General features: G+C 54.1%; 1 protein-coding gene across 2 annotated transcripts in view; it reads right to left on the bottom strand.

Moving 5' to 3' along the window:
- The window catches only part of L1cam (L1 cell adhesion molecule), a 25,618-nt gene continuing 3,373 nt past the window's right edge, over positions 1-22,245 (bottom strand). Inside the window, exons 2-27 of one of the 2 annotated variants that reach the window (XM_077107683.1) lie at positions 14,900-15,069; positions 11,478-11,583; positions 11,056-11,255; positions 9,909-10,031; positions 9,638-9,808; positions 9,253-9,364; positions 8,932-9,116; positions 8,640-8,771; positions 8,363-8,506; positions 7,739-7,850; positions 7,459-7,625; positions 7,202-7,358; positions 6,861-6,985; positions 6,597-6,707; positions 6,153-6,350; positions 5,811-5,881; positions 5,405-5,627; positions 4,130-4,245; positions 3,722-3,923; positions 3,515-3,637; positions 3,253-3,426; positions 2,985-3,104; positions 2,723-2,878; positions 2,244-2,378; positions 1,931-2,003; positions 1-1,357 (exon numbers count right to left, since the gene is read on the bottom strand). In XM_077107683.1, coding sequence (XP_076963798.1) covers positions 1,126-1,357; positions 1,931-2,003; positions 2,244-2,378; positions 2,723-2,878; positions 2,985-3,104; positions 3,253-3,426; positions 3,515-3,637; positions 3,722-3,923; positions 4,130-4,245; positions 5,405-5,627; positions 5,811-5,881; positions 6,153-6,350; positions 6,597-6,707; positions 6,861-6,985; positions 7,202-7,358; positions 7,459-7,625; positions 7,739-7,850; positions 8,363-8,506; positions 8,640-8,771; positions 8,932-9,116; positions 9,253-9,364; positions 9,638-9,808; positions 9,909-10,031; positions 11,056-11,255; positions 11,478-11,583; positions 14,900-14,975 — 3,744 coding nt within the window. In that variant the 5' untranslated portion in view covers positions 14,976-15,069 and the 3' untranslated portion in view covers positions 1-1,125. The other variant, XM_077107684.1, reaches the window with a different exon arrangement.

Raw genomic sequence — 22,245 nt, forward strand, 5'->3', positions numbered from 1 at the left:
TTCTGATGTTTATGTACATATATATATATACTTTGTTTTTTTGAAGAGGGCTCATCAACAGACCAAGCGAGGCATACAGGGAGGCTGTAGCTGCTGGGCAAGGGCACAGCAGTGGTAGGAGAACCAATCTTTCCTTTTTTTTTCTTTTTTGTCTGTTTTTATTTTTTCTGGGGTGGGATCATCAAAGCTAATTGCTATAAAACCTAGAAACCACCTAGAGACTCAGACATCTGCCTACACACTAGTGGCATATGGGGAGAGGGCAAGGGTTACAAACTTTCAAAGTCACGGTGTATGTACATTCCCAAGGTGGAGGGTGGGAGGAGGCTGAGGAAGAGAACTGGGGGTGGGCAGGGCTGCTAGGGGTAGAAGCTGGGCCGGTGGGCAGTGGGAGGAGGTGTGCCCGCCCCGGCAGTGACAGAGGCCACTTGGATGTTGTCTGGTGGGTACCGAAGGCAGCATGTGTATGGAGCTCCTGAAAGCCGGCCACGGAGGAGGAGGGCATGTGGACCCAGTGTGCTATTGGGGGGCGGGGACTCCGGGCTCTCCAGATGGCCTCCCCTGCACCCATGGCCAGCTTGCCCAGTTCCTGTCCCAGTTGGAGCAAAGATGGCAAAGAAAAGGGAACAGATGGTGGGGACACCGAGTTCTGTCCCCAGTCAAGTGGCCAGGGAATGGCTGGAGGAGGGGGAGGTGCCAACCCTGCTCTTGAGAAGTCCCCACCACACCTGCCCCCAATCAGGGAGCAACAAGGATGGCTTCTCAGAAACCTTTCCAAGGCCACCCCTTCTTCCTCTCCCCAAAACCATGGCCTCTCTGCCCAAACAGGCTGGCAGGGGAGCACCCAAAGGTCCCTGACATGTGGGTGATCTGCCCCCAAGCTGGAGCAAAGCAGCGTGTGTCCAGGAAGGGGTGCAGCTGAATTTTGGCAATAAAGTGGGGACCAGGTGGTAAGAAGGGGATTAGAGGCAGCGAGTTCCTCAACCCCAACTCAAGATTCCCACAGGCCTACAGAAAGGAAGGGGCCTCGATCCCAACGACAGTGGCACAGCACAGGTATTGGGCTGGGTGTCTTGGCCACTGGCTTTCCTGCACCTCTGGCCCACCTTGCCTGGCTGGACCTCACTATTCTAGGGCCACAGCAGGGTTGATGGGGGAGGTGGCCCCTGAGCTGTCATTGCCTCCTGCTGCTTCCTTCTCTTTCTTGCCACTGTACTGGCCAATGAAGGAGCCATCCTCATTGAACTGGACGTCCACACTGCCCCCATAATCAGCCAGGCTGTCGTCACTGCCCAGGGGCTTGATGTCTCCGTTGAGAGAGGGCTGGCTGCTGCCAAAAGCCTTCTCCTCATTGTCACTGCAAGGTAGCGGGGAGGGTGCAAGTGAGAGTGCTGGGGAGGCCTTGACCCGGCAGGCAGCTCCAGGAGCTCATGCTGGACACACTCCTAGGAGGGCACGTTGCATACATGATACCAGGGGCCAGGCTTGGGCACTCCTAGGATCCTGGAGGCTGAAGGAGCACCAGACACAGTCTGGTGGGGAATTCCCAGGGCCTGGTTCCTCGCTTGTATGTGCCCACTGCCAGGGACTCCCTTGCAGAGAGGGGCAGGTGGGAAGGTGACAGCCAGGCCTAGCAGCTGGGATGTTAGCTTGAGGTGGAACACCTGGGCATTCTGGCCTCACCTTGAAATGGGAACTGCTAGGCCAGAGGGCTGGGAAATCAGAAGCTACCAGGGGACAATGGCACTCCTAGGCATGCACTGTCCATGGAAGGGGTTCCCTGTTGTTCCAGTGTGATAGTCCACCCCCACCATCCCACCTTACCTCTCCAGGGACCTGAAGTCACCCAGCAGCACAAAGAGAGAGAGAGAAGATCAGATACGAAAGGAAGATGGAGTTGGTGCCAGCCCCAGTCCTGCCCCTGGCTCACCTGTATTCGCCAAAGGTCTCATCTTTCATCGGCCGGGCCTCAGAGTCCACCTGGGTGTCCTCCTTGTCCTTTACTGAAGACACACAGAGAGGGGCCAGCTTTCTCTCCCACTCCAGACTGACCCTGGACTCTATGCCCCTCTGTGCCAAGTGCCTTCAGGATGATCCTCTCAGCCCCAACCTGTGAGGAAGGTCACCCTGACCTGCTCCCACCATGCCCACGATGACCTGACAGAAGCTGAGGGACACAGGGGCGAGGTGGGCCAAGACTCCTCTCACCGCCCCCACCCTCAGCCTGTGTGGTTCAGGATTACCTGAGTATTTGCCGCCCTTGCTGCGCTTGATGAAACAGAGGATGAGCAAAATGAGGAGCAGGAGGATGATGGCACAGACGAAGCCAATGAACCAGCCCTCCATGGCAAAGTTATTGGAGGAGAATCTCACAGGGCCTGAGACAACAGAGCCCAGGCCTGGGGTGAGTTGGAGGTTCCAGGAAGCCAGTACTGCCCCTGGGCCCAAGACAAGCCTTCAAGCCAGGGCCTTGTGCTCAGGCGCACTGGAGTTTCAGGAGGCCATCTAGGGCCAGGAGATGGGACAGGAAGCAGGCAGGAAGGCAGGAGGGCCCTCACTGAAGAGAGTACTAACAAGGGCATGGACCCAAGGGTACCCGAATTCTGGGAAGAGGGAAGAGGAACCATGGAGTGGGGCCCAGCTGGTGGAGGCTAAATGTAGCCAACTGGGCAGCAGCACCAGTGACTCCCTGGCAGGCAGTGATGGGTCCCCGGTGCCTTACTGGTGCCATTGGTCTTCACAGCCATCTGGCGCAGGAGCACCTCCTCCTTCAGCAGGTGGATCTCATACTTGGTGTCAGGCTGCAAGTCCCACTGAGTGTAGGAGCTCTGGTTGTAGCTGACATATTGCCGTGGGGGGTCAGTGATAGCCTTTCCTTCTGTACAGACAGAGACCGTTCCATCAGGGGAAGCAGCAGAGCTGGGTGGCCCCTCTGGGCCCTGAGCCCTGCCCCCTGCCCCTGCCCCAGGGGTCCCTGTGTTTACCTCTCAATGCTTTGAACTGGATGTGGAATCTGAAGTTGCACTGGCCTTCTTTGGGAACCCAGGAAATGACACTGTAGTTTTCACCTGCTGTGGCCGAGATGTTGCCAAAATCTGGTATCCCTGTGGGATGCAAAAGTGAGAAGAGGGTGGGGAGCCTGCCAGGTAGCCTAAAGATCCACCCTTCTGGGCTCAGCTTCCAGCCAGGGCCTCATCAGACCCCTCTGCTGCCATGAAAACCAGCACCCAGCAGGCCCTGCCTCTGGCTCACCAGACAAGGTCATGGTGCCTCCTTCCCGCTCGATGGCCTCGCCAGGGCCCTCCTTCGTGGTTGCCTGAAGCTGGAAGTGGTACCGCAGGCCGGGGCTGAGGTTGGTCAGGTTGTGTGTCCGAAGCTCAGGGTCCGGAAGGTCAAAGGACAGCTGCTCCTTGCCTCCTGCATTCACTGCAGGGAAAATTAGGGTTGGATCTGGCTGCCAGGTATGCCCCCTCCCATGTCCCCTCAGCCTCCCTGCTGGATACAATGCACATACGGGGGTGGTACGAGAGCACATAGCCAGTGAGCACGCCATTGTGGCTGAGCGGGGGTTGCCAATGCAGCAGCAGGCTGGTATCTGACTGGCACTCCAGGTTCAATGCCTCAGGGTGGCCAGGTACTATAGGGAAGAGAAGAGTGGCAGATCCTCACCCATATCCAGGGAGAAGAGGCAGAGGATGGAAGTCTGAGGAGCCGGACTCACCTCCCTCCGGGGTACTGAAGGTCATCTCACTGGCAGGCCCCAATCCCCTCCCGTTAAAGGCCTGCACCTCTAGATGGTAGGAGCTGTAGGGCCGCAGGCCACTGAGGATGGCACTGGTGGTGTTAGCGGGTACTACCACATGGCCTTTGTGGACATGCCTCTTGCTGTGCTTCCTCTGGCTGCCCTCCCACCAGTATGTCACCTGCACAGGTGGACAGGAGACGTCATAGAGCAGAAGGCACCTGGCAGGCAGGGACTGCCAGTGCATGCCCCCTATCACCTGCATCAGGACCCTCTCCTCCCAACCCAAGGACTTTCAGGAGAGCTGCTGGCAGATGGCAGAACCCCACCCTCAATCCCATCACTTCATCCTGGGGATCTCCCTGTGTCCGTGCCTTGAACCCTTACATTGTATCCCCGGAGGTGACCCTTGACCTGCGCCAAGTCCACAGGCCACCATCTGACCAGCACAGTGCTTGAGTTGAGGATCTTGATGCCTTCCAGCTCAGGGCTTACCTGGGGGTCTGAAAACAGAGACTTGGAGAAGGCCACAGGCCCTCACCCAGGCTCTGAGGCCAGCCTAGAGCCCTTCCCCCACTGGGCAGATGGATTTGGATGCTATGTGAGGGGCAGTTCAATGAGGAGTAGTGTTTGCATGGTCTCAAGGTCGCTCCAAGGAGAAAATAGTTTAGTTACACAGAGAAACTCAAAAAAGCCTTGACCAGGTGATCAAAGTTCAGTTCTGCTCAAGTTCCAGATTCAAGGGAACATAAGAGGCAAGACAACTTGTACAGGTTGAGTATTCCTTATCTGAAATGCTGGGACCAGAAGTGTTGTGCATTTCGTATCCTTTCAGAGTCTGGAGTATCTGTATATAGCTCATGGGATAACTTCGGGATGAGCTCTTGTGGTGCTGGGAAAGGAATCCAAGGTCTTAGTGCATGTTAGATGAGCACTCCACCACTGAGCTGCACCCCAGCCCTTACTTACGTTTCATAAATGCCTTATACACATAGAATGAAGGCAATTTTATACTATGATACTTTTAGTGAGTCTGTGTTTTGAGTAATCCATCACATGAGGTCATTTTTCCTCTTATGCCACTCAAAAAAAATTTTTTTTCCTTGCTTAGGATCAGGCATTGAACCCACGGGTGCTTAGCACTGAGTCATATCCCCAGCCCTTTTTACCTTGAGACACAGTCTCTTTAAGTTGCTTAGGGCCTTGCTAAATTGTTGAGGCTGGCTTTGAACTTGAGATTCTCCTGCCTCAGCCTCCTACATCACTGGAATTATAGGCTTGTGCCACCAAATCCAGTTAAAAACTTTTGAGTGATTTTGAAGCATTTCAGGTTTGGGGCTTTTGAATTTTTGGATTAGGAATGCTCGGCCTAAATTAGATCCCCGTACCAGAGGAAGGAATGCTATAAAATGCTATGACGGTTGATACAATTAGAATACTGACTGCCAACTACAGAAATGTATTGTATCAACATGAAATGTCTGGAATTTTATAACATCACTCTGCTTATGTAAAAGAATGTCCTTATTTGTAGGAATTCTGGACTTGAGAATTGACAGGTAGGGGCTGGCACTGTGGGTGGGGAGTGAGCAGTGTATGTCCACACACTGAGATGCACAGAGGCTTGACCCTGGGTGTTGGTGGGGCCCCACCAATACTCACAGTCCTCCCCGGAATAGCCAATGGTGACCTGGGGTTCAGGGCCCTTGCCCTGGCTGTTGACGGCCTGGACTTTGATCTCATAGGGCACAAAGGTGGATGTGTTGGACACCACCAAGAAGGGGTCGCTCACGGTCTGCTCCTGCCAGATCCCCCGTGTGTCCTGCGGACGCCATTGCACACGGTACTGGACCTGGGGGGCGTTCCAGTCCATCCATCGGAGTGGCTGGAGGGGGCCATCAGAAAAGGAGCTGGTTGGTCAAGAGCTCCTGCCTTCTGGGCCCTGTCCCTTACCCATATAAACCTAGATGTCTCCAATCATGGGCTTCCTCCTTAATACAGTCCAGGGGCAGCAAATGCCTGGGTCCAAGCCTCATGTCCAGGGGTGAGTCAGTCCAGGGACCCTCACCTTCCATGTGATAACCATGTTGTTGGTCTCGTTTCCTTCCCCTTTCACATCCACAGGGTTCTTCTCTGGGGCTGGAAAATATTGTGATACCCTATTAATGCTTCAGCTTCCTGCCGCACATTATGAAGGCCAAGGCTGGGGACCAAGGACAAATGACCCATTCTTGTCCCCGAAGCAATGAACCAGTGGCCTCAAGGTAGCTCTCCCTCACTTCCCCTGGAAATTTGGAACCAGAGGAGCATGGGCATAACACTTGCCCAGGCCCTCCCTTCATAATCTGGGACTGTAGCTCTTGATATCCCTTTTAGGGGGCCCAGAAGAGAGGCTGCTACCTGAGCTCACCTGCCTCAGGTGTGACCACAGTCTCAGAAGTTGGGCTGGGTTCTCCAGGGCCATATTTGTTGATAGCAGTTACCCTAAAGGTGTAGTGGATGTAGGGCGATAGCTTGAGGGTAGTAGAGGTCTGGTTTCCTGGCACCTTACCCAGACTGTACCATTTCTCAGGTGCCATTTCCTTGTCCTCAAATTCAATGTCATACTCTGCAAAGAAGCGAACCAGCAATGATGTGATCAGCATGTCACTTAGCAGAGAGTGTAGCGGAGGGGGTGCTTGGCTCTCTCTGAGCACCTAAGCCAACTGGAACTTCCAGGAAAAAACATGAGCCCTCAGAACACAGTGTGTGTCCCAATAAGGTGAGTAGCCCTGGATGGAGCCACAGCCCTGGGAAGAGGGGGGACCCGAGCAATAGGGAGGGATGGCAGGGGTGAAGGTGGGGGGTCTCTTACTCTCAATGGGGGCATTGTGGTCTTCGGCGGGGCTCCAAGATAGGTGCACCTGACTCTGCTTCAGCAAGTGACGATCAGACAGCTCCAGATGAGGCACAGGCCCAGGGCTCCCTAAAGGCAATAGAGGGTGAATTCTTTGGCCCCCTCAAGAGCCACATACCGCACTTTGAAAGGCCCAGCAACATGAGCCTGAGCCTCCTGGGCCTGGAGGCTGCACCCTCCAGTTCCCCCAGGCAACACACCTAGTACCATCCTAGGACTTACCAACCACCAAGAGCTGTGCCCTGCTCTCCACCTCATCCAGCTCTGTGCTTGCCACACAGCTATAGTTGCCCTGGTCACTGTAGTCCAGGCTGTGGATGATCAGGCGCCTATCATCTATGAAGTACCTGGGGAGGCAGCTGTGTTTGTCCTTGGTGCCCAGCAGTCACATCACTTCCCTGCCATCTGGGCCCCTCTCTTCACCCCTGCCTCCCTTTCCTTCTCCTGCCAGAACCTCTCCTAAGCAGGAGGCTCACTGCACAGAGAAGGCCAGGAGTTCTGGAGTTGCTACTTTTCTCACTCTGCCCCCTTCCACCCAGTCCAGGTTGGGGTTGGACTCTCACTTGTCACTGTCCCCAAGTTCCTGAAGGTCTCGCCCATCCCCTCGCCAGGTGATGCTGGGCTGTAAGGAGGGGTCAAAGGTAGCCTGGCACGTGAATGTCACCCTTGAGCCTTTCTTCTCAATTGCACTCCGGGGCCCTTGCGTGATCTGGGTTGCTTCTGAGGGTGATAAAGTGGAGAGAGGGTCACTCTGATGTCCTTCAGAAACCGTGACCCTCCCTTCCTCTCAGGGTGCTGCCTTATGGGAGCAGCAGCAGACCTTTAACCTGCAGGTTAGCCACAATGGTCACATTGTTTTGGTCATTGGCAGCCTGGCAGAAGTAGCGTCCAGTGTCATTGGCCTGGAGGTCTCGGATGCCCAGGGTCCCATTGGCATAAGGGAAGAAGCGTTCATCCTGAAGCACAGTCGTGCCTTCCTCATCCAGCCTAGAGCAAGCAGGTGGGCCTGGTTTGTACCAACTGGCAGGGGCTCCCTGCCTGCCTCGGCTCCCAGGACAAGATAATGGCTTTAAAGGCTCCCCCTGGGATGAGGCACTTACCACTGGATACTGGGCACAGGAGCTCCAAAGGCCTTGCACAGCAGGTAGGCAGTGCTGCCCTCCACCGCCATGTATGTCTGATTGTCTCCTGTCAGGATCTTGACTGGCAGCTCTGGGGGAGGAATAGCGTCAGGAGGTGGAGTAGGACATGGCCACAGGCGTGATAGAAGCCAATATCTCTCCACCCAGCATCCTCAGGCCCCCAGGAGCCCTGCACATTGGGCTTCCCTGCTCAGGGTTATCTCTCTGTACCTTCAGAAGCATGGTCCCCTCTGCCTCCATGGGCTCCATTCCAGCCATGCAAGTTTTACCAATTATTCGAGGCCCAGCTAGCAGTCTGCCTTTTCCTGAAACCCTTCCCAACCCATCCTTGAGTCTTTCCTCTTCAGACTGGTTGGAGTCACATTTTGCCCTGGGTGAATCTCTGCTTGGTTGCGGGAAGAAACCCTGCCTTGCTATACTTTCCCCACAGCTGTTGCGAGGATGGGGGAGGATGGAGAAGATAAGCCAGGGACACATCAGCTTCGCACCAAGTCATTTTGGTGGGCTGCAGGGACAGACTGGGGGTTACAAGGCAAGGAAGTGAAGGTGGGTGGGTAGACCACATAGTTGGCTGGCACTCACGGACAACATAGATGTAGGCATTGGTTTGAAGGAGCCCATGCCGGTTGCGGGCCTCACACTGGGTCACCATTGTGTCACTGGGCTGCACGTTGCTCAGGATCAGGGCACCCTGCTCGATTCGGTACTTCTGGTCCATGGCCAACTCTGTGTGCAACCGATGGGGCCCCATGGAGCCAGGGTAAAGCACTGAGCTGCGCGGAGGTCCCCTTCCCCTTCCTTTTCCTCCCATCAGTCCCCAGGACTCACCCACCTCTCCCCCTCCCAAGGTCCTGCTCACCTTCTATAGGGATTCCATTGATTCTCCAAGTGACCTCTGGTTGAGGCCTGCCCTGGACTTGGCAGTCTAGGCGGGCGGTCTCTCCTGGCCCGTATAGACGGCTCTGGGGCTTATGCAGCCAGTATGGAGCAGCTTAAGAAGAAGGAGAGAAGTACCCTGAGCCCACAGCCTGCTGTTGTCCCTGGTGCACATCCTGCCTTCCCTAGTGACAGTGCATTGCCTGCCATCCTTGGAGGCCATTCTGGGGAGCCTATGGCAACTTGGGGATAGTATGCCTGGCAGAAGCCCGTACCCTCCACGGTGACATAGTAGGCGTGCCGGGCACTTCCTAGCGAATTCTCAGCCAAGCAGCGATACTCGCCGTCATCTTCCTCGCCCACATTCAGCAGTTGCAGGGTCTTATTGTGGTTCTGGTAGCTGACACGGTCTGCTGGCATGGGGCTACTAGGGCGTAGCCACTTGATGGAGGGTGTGGGGCTGCCCAGGGCCATAGTGCAGGGAGGCCACGGGAGAAGAGAGGGGAGAGAGCACAAGGCCACTCAGCCTAGAGGTCCAAGCCCCTGCTGGGGCTGCCCAATCCCATCCCTCCTCTACCCCAGGTGCCCAGACTCACAAGCCCTCAGCGATGCACTCCAGGACCAAGGGCTGCCCCTGCAAGGCCACCAGGTGGCTGCTGGAGTTGGTGGGAAAAAGGAGGCGTGGCTTCCTATCGATCATGCTGTTGGCTGTCAGGAGAAAGGAAGTAAATGACTTGGAGTCACAAAGCTGGGGGACTCTGGATACCCCAGTGAGCCCCTGGACCTTGATTTCCTCTTCTGTTAAAAAGAGTGTCCCATCTCTGCTCCTGCCACCTGGGAAGGGATCTGGGAAAGGTGGAGGCAGGAGCCAAATTGTCCTTGGGCAAGAATAGGGTTGTCAGATCCATCTATGGTGGAAAATGTCAGGCCTGAAGGAGAGAGAGGAGTGTGTAGGGGGGGGTCAGAGACTTTGAGACTCACTGGCCTTGACCCGGAGGTCAATGGGCTCCTTTTGAATGATGGTTCGGGTACCCGGGAAGTGGGCATTGCAGATGTAGTCTGAGTGGTTGTCTGAGGTTAGCACATTGGCAAAGTAGAGGTTGCCATTCTGGCCCATGGTCACTCGTTCATCCTGTTTGATGTGCAAGATTTCTATGGAGATGGCAAGGAAGTGGAGGTCAGGATTCTTGTCCAGGGGAAGATCCCTGACCAACACTCCAGCCCCAGGTCACAGCCCCTTGCTGGCACCCACTGCTGTTCATCCAGTAGATCCGCAGTGGCGCTGCACTCGGTGGGGGGTTGCAGGGCAGAACAACTGACTCCCCTTCCTCCACCTCCACGGGCTTCACTGTCTCCTTTGGCCACTTGGGGGCACCTAGAAGGGATAGAGAGGCTGGCACTCTCCTCTTGGTCAAGATAATACAGGACAGGAGAAAGGAGGGAGGGTTATCCTGGGGGCAGACATGGGGATGAGAGAGCCAGGCTGGGAGGAAGTTCACATAAAGGGAAGCAGAGACTCTGCGTCCTTTTTGGACTCATGGTGGAGACTGGCACCCCATGGGGAGAAGAAATGAGCAGGAGGCTGGGTGACCATGAAGGGTTAACCCTCCATAATTCCTGGTTCTCCCTGCCCACCCAGAGGAAAGGATGAGGATGAGTGGGGGGAGGCTGAGTGCAATAATGGGGGAGGGGAGCCGTGGATGGATGCAGGAGTCACAGACCCTTCCATCATCCTGACATGGAAACCATGGCAACGGTTCCCAAGGTAACTGAAGGGGAGGAAAGGAGAGTGCTCAGGAGGCAGAAAACTCAGGGAGGATGGAATGTGAAGGAGAAACCTGAAGGAAGGGTGGTGCAGATAAAGGCAGAGCATAGGTCCAGGAAGGAGAGAGAGAGAGAAGCCAAGTCAGGGGTACAACGATGGACTCTAAGAGACCGAAGTGGGAAAGCTGAGAGTAGGCACCAGATAAGTGGCAGAGATGGACAGGGATGACCTGAGAATGGTGGAGGAGGAAATGAGGACAAGTCCCTAAGCTTAAGTCAGGGAGTGACTTGGACAAGGCTGGCCACAGTGGGAAAAGGCAGGCACCAGGGCAATCACACTTCCCAGCCCCCAGCCCACTAGCAGCCCATGCTAGGTTGCACTGAGAAAGACTGAGAGAAGGAAGGGGACACAAGAGGAGCAGAAGATCAGCAGATAAAGAAGGACAGGGTGAGGATGGCAGAGACTGCTAGAGAAAAAAGGAAGAGGCAATGGGACTTTCTGGGGCCACTCCTGCGCTAACCAACCAGCTGAGGGACAGTGACTGGAAGCCCAGAACCCCATACCAGCTTGAAACCTGTCTGAAGATGCCTCTTAGGTACCCTAGCCCCTCCCTGGTCCCCGAAGTGCCTCGCACCCTCAGCCATGAGCTGGATCTCATGGGACATAGCAGTGCCCAGCTTATTGCTGGCAAAGCAGCGATAGACGCCCTGGAATCTCTGGGCAAAGCTGTTGTTGCCCGCGATGGTGAAGGAGCCAGAGTAGGGTGCCTCATGTACAGTCACACCCAGTTCCTCCTTGGGCTTGAAGTGGACTCCATCCTTTGTCCAGCGGAACCTGTGGGCAGAAAAGGGCTCAGAGGCCACAGGTCCTGGCACCAAGGACAGGGTTGGGACAGGCCAGAGGCAAGGGTGTGAATAGCCAAAGGACCCCAAGGGATGGGCATGGGAACAAGGACTCAGGACTGTGGGGGAGGTCTTGGTGGCCCAGGGAGGTGTGAGGGCTGGAGGCGGAGACTGGTAGTCAATAACAGAGGCTCAGAGGGCAGGGACCACTCACTCCACTTCAGGTTTGCCTCTGGCCTCACACTTGAGGCTGATGTCATCTGTGGGGAAGACAACAAGACGCCGTGGAGACTGTTCGGTGATGACAGGAGGCTCCATTACTGGGCACAGAATGATAAAAAAGCTGGTCAACATGATGTCGGGCTGGCATCACAGCCTCTGTACCTGCCATATGGTAAGGGAAGCAGGGTCTGGGACCCTTAGGGAGCCCATGGCCATGGAGGGAGAGAGGGGAAGAACCAAAGAGAAGCTTATGGTAAACAAAAAGAGGGAGACAAGAGACACAAAAATAAATGTAGAAAGAGGAACAGAAAGAAGGTAGCAACAAAAGTTATAAAGAAATACGAGAGAGAGAGAGAGAGAGAGAGAGAGATATGAAAGACAGAGGAAACAAAAAACAAAGGCACAGAAACCAAGAAGGACAACCCCTGTCAGGGAGGAACAGAAACAGCAAGAGGGACAGAAATGTCAGCAGAGGCAGAGACAGCAAACAGCAAGATACCAGTGAGAGGGTGAGGAGGCTGAGAGGAGCCTCTGGATTGAAATAGCAGGAGTGAGGACTGACAAGCCAGAAGAAACCAAGACACCCAGCACAGCACAGGGCACACAGGGAGAGCTGAGCCCGAGGCCCCTCCTCTCTCTGTCCTTGGACACACTCCCAACCCTCCAACTTACCATGGTGTCCTTCATCTAAGAAATCCAAGCAGCAAGGGAGAGAAAGGAGGAGAATGCTGAGAGATAGCTCCAATAGGACCTAAGGCTAAGGAGGTAAGATCCAGCAAACCCCAGGGATGAGGAAGGAGCAGGGAGGAAGCTATGGTGCTGGGATCCAGCAGTGGAAGGGGACAGTCTGAGGCAGAGCAATGCCCAGGGAGAGGCTCCTCTGACAGAGACACAGGTATATCAGTACAGGGGGACAGATATTCTTGCCTTTAAAAAGAATAGTTCTTGAAGCCCCCTGGCAAGGCCTTCTACGGCCTGCAGAGTGGATCCCTACCACACCCAGGATGCCTGGAAAGGCTGAGAGACACACAGCCCATAGCTAGGGCACCCTCCCCTTCTCCAGCCCACTTCCCTCCTAATCCAATTAGCACAGCGCAGTGTTTTCAATTACCCAGACCCAGCCTCCGGAGCCCAGCAGCCACTCCCCCTCCAAACCCTCCCAAAGGCCCTAATGCATCTGAATCTCCATAGCCTGCAGGGCTGGAGCCAACCTCCTTCTCTCTCCTACCATACTCCCAGCTGGCCACTAAATTCCCTGGGGCAGAGGCCAGAGCAAGTGCCCTAGTCCCAGGACTCAGCAAAGCAGAGGCAGGGAGGGAGGGAGGGAATGGGGAGGGCAGTCAGGACAGGGGAGTAGTGGATCAGCTCTGAAAGCTTTGTCTTTGCAGAAGACCTCAGTGTAAGGGGCCCCAAAAGAGAGGAGGGGGCTCCCCAGGGACACTGCAGAGGGCCCTGAGCTAAGGAGAGGCCAGTGTAGGCAACCTGAGAACAAGACAACGATGAGAACCACAAGATGGGGGAAATCAGCTCTTTGGAAAAAGAAGGAAAAGAGACAAAGGGGCTGGCATGGCTGGAAAGACAGGTTCTAATAGGGAGGCACCACAGCTGCCCTCTATATAATATCAGGATCAGTAACAAGCTCTGGTCAGTGCCCAGGGCAGCCTTGGACTTGCTGTGATCTTTGGCCTACTTCTCTCTCCCCACTGCCATCTTTCTGTTAAATTCTCCCGCCCCTGCCACATACAGACACACTCAAGTAAGATGCTCAACCCATCAGGTGGAAGGGCAGGCTAATACCCAGGATAAGGCCCTGGCATTTCAGACCTGGAGGCAGGTCTGAAAAGCAACTGAGAAAAGGCAGGGAAGGAAGGAAAACCAGACATGTGTATGAATGCAAAAGTGGGGTCTGGGCATGTATGTGGATGTCCTGGAATGTGTGTATTGCAGTAGGTTTTTTCCAGCATCCATTTGTGTGTCTGTATACGGCTGGGCCTTGCCTGAATATGTCTTCAGATCTGCCTATGTATGGCTGAATTTCAGGATACAGTGTTGTGTCAATATCCACTGCCATGTCTGTGTGGATGATGTTCCTTTGTGTATAACAAACCTCACTTGTTTGTGGTTTTGTTGATGTGGCCTCTCAGAGTCCTGCCCCTTTTACATGTCTGCCTGATGGGAACAGGTGTCTGGCTCATCTGACTCATGTGTCCCATGAGCCCCTCTTTATCTCCTCCAAACTCTCCCTGGTCCCTGATGCCAGGTGCCTCCCAAGCCCATCTCTCTCAGCCCCTGTCCCATTCCTGGCAGACTTTCTTACCCCTGCTCCCCAGCTGGTCTCTCCATGTCCAGGCTCAGAGACAAAGGTAGCAAAGTGAGGTAGAGAAGGGATTGGAGCCTGGGAACTCAAGATCCACAAGTGCCCTCACACATGACACTGTGAAATACCCTCCAAATGTTTTTTTATTATTATATTTGCTTACACTCAGAAAAAAAAATCACAGTGGTAACACCCTACATAAAAGTATGTACACACATTCAGCTTCACACATTCACACAATCCACTACAATCAAATGTAACAGTCAAATACCTCCAGACCCTCACAAACCTGACCAATAAAATAACAATTATAGTAACTTCCAAACTTACCCACATAGGAAACCAAAATCACATTCACAAATATTCAATTTAGTCACAACTGCACACACAGATATTTGGTATGTCCAACTCATAAGCATGCACAAGTACTCACAACCCTACAACCAACCACACTGCAGTACCCACACTCCTACCTGTGACCTCTCCAAACAAACAGTACAATCATACACACTTGCTCCAGCAGCCCCACCCCATGCCCTCCAAATAACTATAAATAAAAAAGGATCCATAAGGTTGTTGGGCAGGGACCTGTTGTATTCAACGTGTCTTTTCCTGTCTCAGTTCAGAGACAGAGCTATCAATGTCCAAGGAAAGAGCCGGTTGGGAATACCTAGTTTAGAAATAGTAGCAAGACTTGAATGCAGGCCTTGAACAAGCTAGCTGAAAACTCGGGAGTGTCCCATTTTTCTGGCCCCCACACCCTTGGGGTGTGAGGTGGGTTGAAGTAGAAGAGTCAGAGTTGGGTGGGAAGGGGTGGGATAGGCTGAGGGAGAGCGCCAAGGAGGCTGACAGCAGCCCCGTGTCCAGACCGCTGTCCGTGGTGCTGAAACCGCAGAAGGCCACCGTGCCTATCCGCGGTGCTCACACCCTCTGTGCTTTCTGCCCTTCTTTGCAGAGGTACTCAGTGTCTTGGGCACCTCCTGCCTACACGGCGCCCAGGAAAGGAGGGGTGAGGGTCCAGAAGGAAGAGAAGGTAGAGGATAAAGAGGAACCCACCACAGTGGAAAGGAGGGCTGAGGCTCCCTCCAGCTACTCACATTCGTCGGGGATCTGGATGAGCAGGCAGGGGCTACAGAAGAGGAGAGGCCACACGTACCACAGCGCCACGACCATCTTCCCGGCGGCGCTGGCGGCTTGATCAGGCACAGGCTCAGCTCACGCTCCGGCCAGAGGGAAGGGGGGGCTGGTGGGCGGCTTGAGGCGGGAGCTGCGGGTGGAGAAGGAAGGAGGAAAGGGCACGGTGGGAAAGGAGAGATGGACGGATGACTAACATCTGGGCGAGCCCAGGCTCCTGGCCCCGCCCCATCCGTCGGCTTCCCAGTTCTTCTCCCGCACCTTGGAAGGAGAAAGTTGAGACAGCCTTGGCTTGGCCTGCAGGTTGCTTTTCATGCCCTTCTTACTCTGCAGCTTCCCTGCCAGCTGCTTCCCCAGAATCAACTTGTTGCCCCAATCAGCTTCCCTGTGCATACCACCCAGCCATTCTGTGCACACCATCCGTATGTGTCTCTCAATGTGCCTGTGCACAGGTGTCCATGTGAATATGTGTGGATGCAGATCTGCATGTGGGGGAGTAAGACAAATATGCACATCCGTATTTATGTGGCTGCATGTGCACATGCATGAGAACCTGTGTCTTCTCTGGGAGGGGAGTGCACTCATGAATGGCATGTGTTGGCATGTCTGTCTGGGGGAATCAACACACAGGTCTGGTGTGTGTGTTGTGTGCCTTCTTGTGTGTCTTTATGTATCTGTGGGTGATGAATCACCATGTCTGCTACCTCTGTGTGCACATATAAGCACGTGTGCACATGTGTAGAAAAGAGCTCTTCTGTAGTCCCATTCCTGTGGCTTTCAGAGTCAACTGATCCCTGGGTGCTATTTGTACCTAAAATCTGACAGGGGGTTTGGGAATTGGGATAGAGAAGAGAGCAAATGGACCCAAGATGGCTACATTTCACAGAACAGGCTCAGGAAAAGGAAGAAAAAAAATGGAGAAGGAAGTCTACCCCCTGGGGAATCAGTGGGAGAGTGGGGGGAAGAGGAAAGTACTTCCCTGCTGCTTCAGTTCCCTGGGGGGAAACAGGGGTGTCTATAGCCTCTGCACTTCCAGATGTTCCAGGCCAGGGTCAGGGCAGGGGTCAGGGAAAGCTCTGGGACATTTTTACAAGACAGTGTTTCTGACACCTCGCAAGTGTCTGGCAGTTCTAGCTTCTGGGCCTTTTGCTGAGTCTTCAGACCTCAATTGCTAGATGTATCTACCCCAAGTCCAAGAAACACCAGACACAGCCACATTTCACCTGCATGAAATGGGCCCAAAACACTGGGGTCCAGGAGTGGGGGACTCTCTGAAAATGAACAGAAGAGGAAACAGATTCCCAAGAGGACAGGCTATTTTAATTCTACAATAAGAGGAAGGGATATGAAAAGAGACCAGTGTGATTAAAGTGTGGGAGAGGCTGGAGCAAAGAGCTGAGAAGCCAGAGCACTGGTCTGGATGCTGTCACCAAAGCCATATTGTAATCTCCCATGTGCCCAGTCAGGACCTTAACCAAACGAAGAACTGAGCCTCATCTAAAACACCAAGAATAGAATGCCACGCCAAGGTATCTGGACGCTAGCAAGAGGCAACAAGGAGCCACAAATCATTTTTGTGTAACAGGGGGATGACCCAAGAAGAGTGGTGACTGTAGTATATTGCTTGCAGACTGGGCAGGGAAGACGGATGGTAGAGTGGCAGTCAGCTTGAAGCTCTCAGACTTCCCCAGCCAGAGCTGGTAAGTGTGGTGGAAAAGCACCAGGATGGTGTAGAGACCAAGAGAATGACGTGGAGTAGGAAGTGGTGCAGGGGTGGCCAATTCTCCACCTGCAAGAGCTGAGCTGGGGCCGGAAGAGAGGAAAACAGTGGATCTGTTCTAACACCTCCCCCTACAGAGCCCATGCAATCAGGGCCAGCCCCAGGTGGCCTTGGCCTTGACTTCAAGGCCTGTAGGAAGCAGTAGGAGATACAGATCAGAGAGTAGGCGATCAAACAGCAGCCTTGGGAGCTCTGAGCACTGGTCTTACAAGGGGGAGGGGAGGAAAACTGGAGCAAGGGGAAGCTCAAAGAAGGACCCTTTTGCCTGTGAGGAGGCTTTGATGCTGTGTGTGGAACTGACGGTGTTTGCCATTATAGTTCCTCCATTTGTCCTCCAAATCGAGGTTCCCAGAATGATGTTTGGCATGTATACTGGGGTATATGCAGGGCAAGCACAATATCCCCAACCCCATGACCCCTACTCTGCCTCCTCCTGGCCACATCTCAACTCCAGCCTCTTTTCCAGTGTCCTGGTATTTATCACCCCACTTGCTACTGCCCTAGGTACTCCGAGACAGGCAGGAAGGAGCCAGAAGGTTGAGAGGCCCCTGACAGCTGGGAGGGGGCTCCCCCTCCTCCCCTCACACTGCTGCTGGTTCTCTGATCTCTCACCACTGCTCAGGCAATTACAGAGCAAGCTAAGGTTGTTAGCTCAGCAGGGCCCGACTCCCCATCAGCACCACCACCAAGGGCAAAGGAGCAGAGGAGGGGAGTGGCGTATTCCACAGATGGAGCCAAGGCCCCATTTGCCAAGGGTGACAGACAGAGTGAGAAACAGGCAGGAGGGAGCAGGAGAGGCTGGGAAGTGGGGCCAGGAACAGGAGACAAAGACAGCCATTGGAAGACCCTAATTAGCAAGAGATGACCAAGATAGAGATATCCAGCTAGAGGCCCAATTTGTGGGGAAATGGAAAGAAAAGGAAAAAGGAGTACAAAGGTGAGAGACAGCTGCAGAAAGCACTGAGAAAATGAGAAATGGCAGAATGAGAAACCACTGAGAAATGGCAGAATGAGCAAGAAGAGTGAGGGGTGGGCGTGTGCACGCAAGCGCACATAAGCCCACGTCTGCTCTGCTTGAACAGGCGAATGGTGCCTCGGCAGCTTCCTTGTTCCCAGGGGGTGTGCCTGGCAAGGGGCAGGGAATAAGGGAAGATGAGCCTGGATGGGTGGAGAGGGACTTCTCTGGCTTGGAGGTCAGGCTGGAGGGGCAAGCAGGGCGGGATAGACAGAGAGTGGACCAAGCTGTGCGCTGGAGCCAGACAGACAAACAAAGCCCCTCAGCGAAAGAGCAGCAAGTCCCTGCCCACTTGTGGCACTGGGCAAGAGGATAGTTGTTAAGACAAGATGAATGACCCACTGCTTGGACCCGCAAGCACCAGAGAACAGGTGGAGGTTCCTGCAGGGAGGAGGGGTGGAGGAGGGAAAAGCACCCAGAGGATCTCAGTAGATCCTTCCAAGATTGCTGTCTGTGTGTGAAGTAAGCAGCCGCCTGGCTGGGGGAGGTGCACATGCATTCACAAGCACAACAGTGAGTGTGTGAGTCTGTGCGTGCATGCACATGCGCTGACTGTGCACCAACCACTGTGCTGGGGGAGTGCAAAACAAAGGTGCAGCTGCTCCTGAGTGGGTCCAGCCTAAAACCCATCCACCCTGCCTCATGTGGGGTTCCTGTTCAGAGGCAGAACTGGGCAGGCAGGGAGAAAGGGCGTGGCAGGCCAGGAGATGAGGTTCTGGCCCACAAAGCCTAAAGGAAGGAGGTCTGTGGGAAGCCTCACAGGAACCCCACCCCAGCCCCACCCTGGTCTCACTGTACCCTAGGTCCCTAGGGGGTCCTCTCTGCATTGCCAGCCTCAGCCTGAGTTGAAGCCAATTGCCAGGGAGGGACCTGGGAAGTCCTAGAGCCTGGCTGAGACCTGACACAGCTGCTTCCTTCCCTGAATGAGCCAGTGGGTGCTTGTGCACGTGAGCACACACGTGCGCACACACACACCAGGAACCTCCAGGGTGTCTTGTGTGTGCACACAGCACACATGCCTGCTAGCATCCTATTCTTGCTGGGGATCCTTCTCAAAGAAGCAGCAAGAAGGCCATCAAGAGCAGAGCAAAGAATTTCCAGGCTCTCCTGCCTGATGTCTATCAGGAATGGCAGAGCCTGATGACCTACTGGGTCAGAGTAGGGGCAGGAATAGTGGCTCAGAGCCTTGTGTATGTGGGAGGGTCAGAGTGTGGGTGGCAGGTCTCTATGCTCAGGCCAGCCAGCACACAAGGGGAGGGACGTGTGGCAGACTTTGTGCCTGTCAGTGTGGACATAAAGATGTAGGTGTCACCTACACCCCAAGTACTGTGTCCCTTTAAGACTCCCCCTCACTCTCCTCCCCAGGCTGTGACTGGTGGGTTTCTATGGTGATGGAGCTGCTAGCAGAGGTGGGAGCCTTGCTGCAAGTAACCTATTGAGTTGTTTAGATAATAAATGGAGGAGGGTGCTCAAGGGAGCCCCCATAGGTACCTGGGGGCCCAGAAATCTTACACTGCTGCTTGGTCCTCTGTGCTCTGCCTTACCCCTCCCTAAGGAAAGAGAGTGTGTCTCAGCCCAACTCAGCTCATCCCACCCCCCACCTTATCCCCGCCTGAGGCTTCCGTCTCCAAGGCAACTACAGCTCACCTGTAAAGGACCATTCTCCTTAAAGGATGAGGAGGGGGCAGAGGGAGGTTAACTCTTTGTGTCTTTGTGGAGAAGGAAGGAAGGATTCTCAACACAAGCTGACTCCACCCTATACCTCTCCCACCTTGATCTCAGTCAGCTCTATTTTCTTAAATAAACTGAGGGATAGCACTGACCACATATGAGGGGTCCTGAGCCAGTATTTTTATACACATCAACTCATTTCATCCTCATTATCTCCGATTTCCACCCATGGAAACTAGGACCCAGAACTGAACTGTGTCCTAGGTTGCAGAGCCATGACTGGTGCTCACCAGGGGTGGTTGCTCAGAGAGGTTGGAGGCTCCTGAATCTACCCAATCTACTCTGGGGTCAGGTGACCTCCCAGGACTGTGGCATTCTGATATGTGCCTGCTTGGGTCCCAGGGGACCAGGGACCTGGATAAGGAAGGGCTCTAAGCCATCCTGGCCCCTGGGGATGGGCCCATTTGCTAGGCAGATGACAGGCAAATGCCAGGGAAGGGAGTGAAATCTTGGAAGAGAGGCCATGCAGAAGTAGGATGTGACCAACATCACGTCTCAGCACAGAACAGAAACCTGACGCTCAAACAACCTATCCATACCTTGGCTGGGGTCCTCCTCAGCTTGAGGCTCTGTGCGGCTTCACAGGATACCACCCCATTCAAGTATTCAGTCCAAAATAAGGCAAACTCCTTTTCTTATTGGGTTTTTTACAGGCTGGGTTTCTTTCTTTTTTTGTTTTGTTTTATTTTATTTTATTGCAGTAATGGGATTAGATCCAGGGGTGCTCTACCACCAAGCCACATCCCCAGCCATTTTTATTGATTTATTTGTTTATTTATTTTGGTACTAGGAATCAAACTCAGGGATGCTTAACCACTGAGCTACATCCCCAGCCCTTTTAATTTTTATTTTGAGACAGGGTCTCACAAAGTTACTGAGGGCCTTGCTAAGTTGCTGGGGCTGTCTTCAAGCTTATGATCCTCCTGCCTCAGCCTTGCATTGCTGAAATTACAGGCATGCATCACACTTTTGGCCATTTTTATTTCTTATTATGAGACAGGGCCTTGCTAAGTTGCTGAGGCTAACCTTGAACTTGTGATCCTCCTGTGTCAGCTTCCCAAAATGCTGGGATTAAAAGCAATGCACTACTATTCCCAGCCAGGCTGGGTTTCTTGATACCCTCTCCTGCTATCCAGCATCTTGGCCTGCTGTGACCTCTTTCTTGTAACCAAAGGCTCCAGAGCCTCCTCACAAAGAGGTCTCCACTACCTGGAAGACCTCTTTCCAGTCAGAGTTTAGGGACAGCAATGGCTCCATTACTGTGCTGAAGGGGAGACTAAGACCCAGCAGGGGCTAGGGCTTACCCAGCCTCCCAATGAACCAAGGAACAAGGCTACAGCCTTCCAGAGCACTAGAAGGCAGAACCACAAGGCAACAATTGGTATCAGGGTTCCACTCACTCTGGGCCTCTTAACCTACATTAGAGGAGCCTTCCAGGGCCACGCCAGAGGAGACCATGTGTATCCAGCTCCTGGGGCTGTAGGCCTACAGAACAGGTAGGTAGTACAGAGAAGACATCAAGCAAAGGTGGCAAGCAGAGCAGCAGCCAAGCCTGTGTCACCTGGTTTAAGTATGTTGGGGGAAGGGTGCATGGAAATGGCTTAGATTCCGCCAGGCCCCACTGGGCCTCTGGGGGCTCCCTACTCCCAAAGGGTTAAAGGGCAGAAGGAACACAGGAAGCCTGGGGGTGGACAATGGAGCCTCTGTCCTCCCCAAGGCCTTGACATTCCTAAGGCATGAACGCAGATAGCTGAGGAGGGGGCCTAAGAGAACATCTCTCTCCACTGAAGCCATAAGCCCAGGCTGGCCACAGGCTCTGTCCCCATATGATACAGTGCTGCATGTCAGCCATTGCGGCCACCACCCTTGGCCCCACCCCTTCCCAGCACAGGCCTAAGAGGGACTCTGAGGGGAATCCATGTGGGCATATGTGGATGTGTGTGCTCTTTCAACAACAGACACACACACAAATGTGCACATGCAACCCAACATGTGACCCCAACACAGGCAAACAGGAATGATGCAGTCACACTCAGAAACACAGGTGACCAGATACAGGAGCCCCACACATGCAAATAAGAATACTGGAGGGCCTTACACACACACACACATGTACACACACACACACACACACACACACACGGAAGCCCAAAGCCTCCCATGCAAACCTCTGGACTGGGGCTGCCCTCCCCCACCTCTGCCTGGCACTGGAGTCTTTAGACTGGAGTGCTGGGGAGGGGGGGGGGGGCTTCTGGATGCAGTCCCCATGCTTCAAGCTCCATCCTCAGACTGATATTGAGATGGACAGGTCCAGAAGTCTCCCTCGGACAAATGCATAAAGCCCAGGATGATGCCACCCTCCTGCCCCACCCAATCTCTGGCTTATATGTTGCCCCTGCTAGGTTTAGGGGCCAGAAACTGGCTGGCGTAAGCTGCCGAGCAGAGAAACAGTGGCTCTGCAGCTCTCTGACCTAGAAGAGCAAGCTCCTGAGGCCTTGGGTGGGGGGCAGTGGACAAAGAAAAGCTTCCAGAAAGCCCAGCAGACCAGATCCTCCCCCTTGCAAAGGAGCTCCCCGCCCTCCCCGGCTCCTCCCTCTCCCTCCAACCACAGCCTTTAGGAAGCCACAAAGACCCTGTTGATATTTGGGGAGCAGGCAGGCTGGGCTGGCTATTCCCCTCAATCCTTATCTGATTGGTAACTACCAGGTGCCCACATCCACCCTCCAGGTCAGATGAGGCCCCATGGGGGGTTTGGGCCCAACCCAGGGATATGGAGCTGTTGG

The sequence above is a fragment of the Callospermophilus lateralis genome, chromosome X (genome assembly GCF_048772815.1).
Source record: "Callospermophilus lateralis isolate mCalLat2 chromosome X, mCalLat2.hap1, whole genome shotgun sequence".
NCBI classification, from domain to species: domain Eukaryota; kingdom Metazoa; phylum Chordata; class Mammalia; order Rodentia; family Sciuridae; genus Callospermophilus; species Callospermophilus lateralis.